The sequence below is a fragment of the Arvicola amphibius genome, chromosome 4 (genome assembly GCF_903992535.2).
Source record: "Arvicola amphibius chromosome 4, mArvAmp1.2, whole genome shotgun sequence".
NCBI classification, from domain to species: domain Eukaryota; kingdom Metazoa; phylum Chordata; class Mammalia; order Rodentia; family Cricetidae; genus Arvicola; species Arvicola amphibius.
Window position 1 is genome coordinate 2277860 of NC_052050.1, and position 6984 is coordinate 2284843.

Below are 6984 nucleotides of genomic sequence, written 5' to 3' on the forward strand. Positions count from 1 at the left end.
AGTAACTTAGTAATTAAAATGTTGGGGGGGAAGGGCTGGAGAGATGGCTCAGCAGTTAAGAGCACTGGCTGCTCTTCCAGCACCCACATGGTCGCTAACAATTGTCTGTAACTCCAGTTCCAATGCATCTGACTCCCTCACACAGACAAGCAGATAAAACACCAATGCATATAAAAAATATAAAAATTTGAAAGAAAAAAATATGTTTAGAAAAAAGAAAGAAAGAAGCACTGGCTGCTCTTCCAGAGATCCTGAGTTCAGTTCCCAGCACCCGCAAGGTGGCTCCCAACCATCTGTAATGGGATCTGGTGCCCTCCTCTGGCCTGCAGGTACACATGCAGACAGAGCACTCATATAAAAACATAAACTTTCTAAAACATGTTACCAGGGAACTTAAAAATCAAGCCTCGTTGAAAACAAGGGGTGCAGATCTTGACTGAGGGTGGGCTGCATTGTGGCTGGACGGCAAAAACCTCTAAAGAGTTGGCAGTCACCTTTGGTACCAAGTTTAGGAATCAGTAACAAAGATACTAGATAGGACACTAGTAAGTAATCACTAATACAAAATACTTTAAAAATAAAATCAGGGGCTGGAGAGATGGCTCAGTGGTTAAGAGCACTAGCTATTTTTCCAGAAGTCAATTCCCAGAACCCACAGAGCAGCTCACAACCATCTATAACTAGTCCCATGAGATGACACCCTCTTCTGGTGTACAGACATACATGCAGACCAAACATCAATAGACATAAAATAAGTCCTTAAAAATTAATTAATAAAAGCACACAGAGCTGACCTCATTCTTAGGAAGGTGTAAGACCAGGCTCAGAAGGCCACCCCCACGCAGCAGGGCAGGCTGACTCAGAATGCTAAGAGTAGTAGCCCTACTGCCAGATCACACATGGGTAACTCGCTGGCTAAACCTTCCTGCAAAGGGTTTTTTTGGACTTTGATATTGAAGGCTTTGCTTTAAAATCTCTGAATTAGGACCAACATTTTAAACTGAAAGGCTCACATATAAGAATGAGTTAATTAATTAAAAAGACAGACATAGTGCGCTCACACCTTTAATCCTAGTGAAAAGCCGAGACAGGTAGAGCTGTGGGAGGTCAAGGCCTGCCAGGTCTACATAGCTATCAGGCCAGCCAGGGCAACACAGTGAGAGCCTATCTTCAAAACATTGAGAAGAGGGGCTGGAGAAATGGTTCAGTCATTAAAAGCATTGACTGGGCCGGGCGGTGGTGGCATAAACTTTTAATTCCAGCACTTGGGAAGTGGGAGGTAGGTGGATCTCTGTGAGTTCAAGGCCAGCCTGGTCTACAAAAAAAGTTCCAGGACAGTGAGGGTTACCAAGAAAGAAAAAGAAAGGAAGGAAGGGAGGGAGGGAGGGAGGGAGGGAGGGAGGGAGGGAGGGAGGGAGGGAGGGAGGGGAGGGGAGGGGAGGGGAGGGGAGGGAAGGAAGGAAGGAAGGAAGGAAGGAAAGAAGGAAGAAAGAAAGAAAGAAAGAAAGAAAGAAAGAAAGAAAGAAAGAAAGAAAGAAAGAAAGAAAGAAAGAAAAAAGAAAAAGGCACTGACTGCCCTTCCAGAGGACCCAAGTTTCCTTCCCAGCAACCACATGGTGGCTTAGAACCATCTATAATGGGATCAACCTGAAGCCCTCTTCTGGCATGCAGGCATACAAGCAGATAGAGCACTCTATACATAAAAAAAATAAATAAATCTTTCTTAAAGAAAACATTTAGCCATGGTGATGCACATCTGCCTTCCTAGCATTCAAGGAGGCTGCAGCAAGAGGACTGCTGCAAGTTCAGTGCCAGCCTAGGTAACGCAGCTCAAGGATCAAGGCAGCAGCCACAACCATAAAACAAGGACCGTCTAGAAAAGAACTTTCTGGCTTCCCAAAGAAAGCACGCACGAGAGCTCACTAAGGCCCAAATGTCTAATCGACTGTGACCTCCACGCCCCTCAGGAAAAGCTACCAGATGCTACATCAGACAACCTGCTGCACTTGTCTCGGAGCCTGACCCACGCTTCTGAAACCTGGCCAGATTCATTCATTCGCGTCACCTTTCAATACAGCAGGGTTTCTCTATGTAACTGCCCTGGCTGTCCTGAAACTGGCTTTGAAGACCAGGCTGGCCTCTAACTCACAGGGTTCTGCCTGCCTCTGCCTCCCGAGTGCTGGGGTTAAAGGCTTGTGCAACCACCGCCCAGCTTCCACCTTCCAACTCTTGTGATCATTTGATTTTGCAGCCTCTATTCAAGGAGACCCTGTGGTGCCAAGATCTCTCAAACTGACTGAAAATGTTAGGTGATGATTTTCCTCTTCACTGAACAATGTGAAAAAGCCAGAGGCAGCAAACTTTCTTCCCTAATCTTCTAAATAGAAACTCAGGAGTTACTAAAAATTTACATTCCCCCACACCCCCGCCCCAGACAGGGTTTCTCTGTAAACCAGGCTGGCCTCGAACTCAGAGATCAGCTTGCCACTGACTCCTGGGTGCTGGGATTAAAGGGCACCTCCCTGGTATGGGAGTTTCTTCTGTCTATGTGTTGCTTTTATTGGTTAATAAATAAAGAAACTGCTTTGGACCTATAGCAAGGCAGAACTTGGGTAGGTGGAAAAGGCTGGGCTGAATGCTGGGAGGAAGAGGGGCGGAGTCAGAGAGATGCCATGGAGCTGTGGCCAGAGTCAGATATGCCCAAACTTTGCTGGTAAGCCACTGCCATGTGGCGATACACAGACAAATGGAGATGGGTTAAATTAAGATGTAAGAGTTAGCCAATAAGGGGGGATGGAGAGATGGCTCAGCGGTTAAGAGCATTTCCTGCTCTTCCAAAGGTCCTGAGTTCAATTCCCAGCAACCACATGGTGACTCACAACCATCTGTAATGAGGTCTGGTGCCCTCTTCTGGCCTGCAGGCATACATGTAGACAGAATATTGTATACATAATAAATAAATTTAAAAAAAGTTAGCCATTAAGAAGCTAGAGCTAATGGGCCAAGCAGTGTTTTAAATAATATAGTTTCTGCTGTGTGATTTTTTTTCAGGTCTAAGCTAGCCAGGCAGCCAGGAACCAACAAGCGATCTTTCTTACTACACCACCCAGCAAAACAAAATGCACACACTTCAGTAATAGGGTTGGAGATGTAGCGCACTTTGTAGAGTGTTGCTGAGCAAGCACAAAACTCTGAGTTTGATCCCTAGCACCACATAAAACTGGACATGATGGTGCACATTGTAACCCCTGGATCAGAAAGTCAAGGTCATTCCTGACTACATAGCAAGCCAGCCTGGACTACAAAGTAATGTCAACATTAAAGTAATAGTGTAGCCAGGAAATAGTGGTGGCACATGCCTTTAATCCCAGCACTTAAGAGGCAGAGGCAGATGGATCTCTGTGAGTTCAAGGCAAGCCTGGTCTACAGAGCGAGTTCCAGGACAGTCAAAGTTACATACACATCGAAATCCTGTCCTGAAAAACCAAAAAAAAAAAAAAAAAAAGTTGAAGAGGCTGAAGAGATGGCTCAGCAGTTAGGAGCACTGGCAGCCCATCCAGAGGACCAGGGTTCAATTCCCAGCACCCCAAAAATAAAATTCAAATGACACCCATTAATGTGTTTCGGACATTTTGAGTGCATGTTTATGTGACAAAAGAAACCACTTTTCAAAAGAATAGAAAAAAAATTTTTTCAATGAGAACTCCACCAACTAGAATGGGAAAAAAAATAGAGTTGCTTAAAACAAATTTATTTTTATATATACATTACAACCAAAATTTTTTTTGTTAGTACTAGAGATGTTCATAAAACAGACTTTATGCGGTCTTTCTCACCATCAGTTTTATTACTTACACTGCTTTTATTTTTCCTGTTTGAGACAGGATTTATACTCTGTAGTGCAGGCTGCCCTGGAACTGACTGTGATCCTCCTGCCTCAGCCTGCAGAGTGCTGGAAATACGGATATGTCTTACTATGCCCAACCTAAACTGTTTTTGACTGAATTTTTATATCCTCCTAAAATTCGGCCAAATCAACAACTGAAACACTGGTTACTGCTAGAACTGTGTTGAGTGTTCAACAGCACACATATTTTTAAAACAGTGGCCTCCTGTAAACATACACAGATGCACAAACAAATGGGACGTTATAACACCAATTTCCTCTTTTATATGAAAATTTCACATGAATGAAAGAAACCTGGAAGGAGTAAACAACTTTAAAAAAACAAAAACAAAAAACAAAGTAAGCGCACACAGACAAAACCACCCTTTCGTTAGACCAGGAAATAGACTGGCGGGCAACTCCTCCGGGCTGGCTGTCTTCTCTGACACCAGCAGCTCATGACACTCCAACACCATGAGAACTGCCTAAAACCTGAACCCAAGTTCCCACCTCTCATACACCAAACGCCCTAATTTCCACTGAAGATATTCCGTCTCCAAATTATAGCAACAAGAATTCACATACTTGGGGGGAGGTCCCCCTTCCAGACAAATTCCTTATAGAACTGGGATGAAGCCTGCTGCAACTTTCAAATAACTGTGCTGAATTTGTTATCGGTTAAACATTTCCAGCAACCTTGCTTCTCAGCACTGTACCAAGCATCTGTACTTCAATCAGCCTGGTTATTTTAAAAATCAGATTACTAAGCGCATGGGTTCAAGTATTATTTCCCAAACTGTCCTTCCTCTAAGTGCCACTAAGTATATTAAAAGGCATATTAGCATGTGTAGTAAGTAGTTCCTAATGTGCTTTATTTTTTTCCCTAAATTAAAACTTCGTTTGAACTAACGACATCCGGTGAGTAACGTCTAGCTGTACCAGCCATGTCTATTTTCAACCAAAACCGGAGTCTGGAATAGCTTTTGGGTTTTAGTTAACGTGCAACATGTGGCTTCAAGGTACCAGCATTTTCCCAAAGCTTTTCTTGCGCAGAAACTTTCTTAGTTGGAAGAACTACCAAGTCCAAAAGATGCCACGGGAATCCACTCACCCGATCCTTCATCCTCCAGCTCTGGGCTAAAGATTTGGAGCCTTCAATTTTCTCACAATGTCTTTTCTTCATAAAAGCCAAAGGCAGGTTCCAATCTGTAAGGTCGGCCTCATCTTCCTCCCCGAGTCCCATTAGAGGCGATTGCAGCATCTCCGACTCCATCAGGGGGGGAGGGGGAGGGGGAGTCCTTGGCAGCAAGCGCTCAAGAACCTCCAGCCTTAAAAACTAGTGTGTACCAGAACTGGTGAAATAAAATACAGGGAAACGGGGAGTTGGGGAAGGAAACGGTGGGAGAGTGTTCGAAGATCCTATCCAGGCAAAATAACACTCGGAGATCTTTATCTCCAACTCTGAGCGGGAAGCCGCAGGGGGCGGGGTGGGGGTGCAGAGCCGGTGGTCACCCACCCCGCAGTCTGAGAGCTGCGCGGTGACACGCGCGCCCCAGTCCCAAGCCAGCCGCAGCTCCGGAGGCCGTGGGTTTCCGGAAGGGCTCGGAGCCGGACTGTCACGGCGGGAGCGACTTCAGGCCTGGGGTGACCCTGCTCTCGGCCTCCAACGCCGCCACCGGGCGCTCGCGGCGCGGGTTCTCCGACTGCGCTGGCCCGGCTGAGGCCTCGGGGGGTCGAGTCTGGGGGACTTCGGGGCTCGTCCACCGGCTCTCAGCCCTGCGGATCCCGCACTCGCCTGAGGGGCTGCAACCTGAGCCAGGACCGGCCCATCGTGCCCGTCCGCAGCCGGCTCCTCAGCCCCGGGTCCGCGCGGCCTGGCCGGTCCTGGTCCTCGGCTTCGTGGTTCTCTCCCGCCCGGGAACGAGTCCCGAAACACGCGCGACACGGGCCTGCGGTCCACACGGGAAAACTCGGTTTATTAGGTCAGGGGAGTTTTGCCCTCTGCTTTGGAGCAACAGTGAAACTCCTCTCATCAGCGCGTCAAGGAGGACGCCATATTGCCAAGGCCCAGCATGCACCGCTGTCTACGGCGTGTCCAGTAAACCAAACCTCTTCAAGCGTTCTCTCCGCTTTACCAAGCGAAAGCGGGGAGCTCAGAGTTTCGTCTTCCCCTCCCCCCACTTCGTTACCGGGGTTACCACGTCCTTTCTCCTTAGTTGATCTCTGCTAGTGCAGTAGACTTGTGTTACAAAAATCAATCCTGCTATGTCCGTTCAGTTATCTTTAAAAGCTTTCGCTACTACAAACAAAGCTATGTTCCTTTACGTTCAAGAAAGAGACCACCGTGTCTCGTCCCGATTTTAAAAGGTGATTTGAAAAAAAAAGTCTCAAAAAAAAAAAAAAAAAAAAAAAACCATTGATAGGAGACACATAAGACTGTTGGAGTTTTCTTTTTAATATTTCTATTTTAAAGGGGAAAGATTTCGTCGATTATGAATTTTTTGTCTGAAATACCTTTTTCTGGGCAGTTTATTCTTATTTTGCTACAGCTTCATGTGCAAACGACTGAAGCTGCGGTGTCTGCTCACTGAAGCAAGCTTTATGCATTACGCCTCTGTTTCAATTCAGTAAATCTCGGTTATTGACAAATCCTGGGAACTGTGGTGGTGCGATGGGGAATATAAACTAAATGTGACATTGGTGTCAGCCTTGCAAAACCAGGCTGCTATTGAGACACTCTTAACCTTTAGCTACAGTAAAGCACGAGGAGGGGCCCATCTCCTGTCTGCCCTCAGCTTTGGTGTTGGAGGAAACTCTGTTGGAGTCAGTGTTACCAATTTCAAGCTGTGTGACCTCAGTCTAAGGATCCTAAACTGTAGTGGTAATATTAAAGGATATTACCGAAAAAGGATAAAATTAGCTTGTAAAGATGCTCAGGGTAAAGAATAAGACCCTGTCTTTTTTCTTTATTTTTGTTTTTGGAGTTTTTGTTCGTTTGTTTGTTTTTCCAGACAGGGTTTCTTTGTACCTTTGGTACCTATCCTGGAACTCAGTCTGTAGACTAGGTTGGCCTCAAACTCACAGAGATCCATCTATCT

General features: G+C 45.9%; 1 protein-coding gene across 1 annotated transcript in view; it reads right to left on the minus strand.

Annotated features, from left to right (window-relative positions):
- Positions 1-5956, minus strand: part of Rptor (regulatory associated protein of MTOR complex 1) — a 294241-nt gene extending 288285 nt beyond the window's left edge. The window contains 1 exon segment of the mRNA XM_038328288.2: positions 4998-5956. Coding sequence (XP_038184216.1) covers positions 4998-5159 — 162 coding nt within the window. The 5' untranslated portion in view covers positions 5160-5956.
- Positions 5957-6984: the final 1028 nt, after the last annotated feature.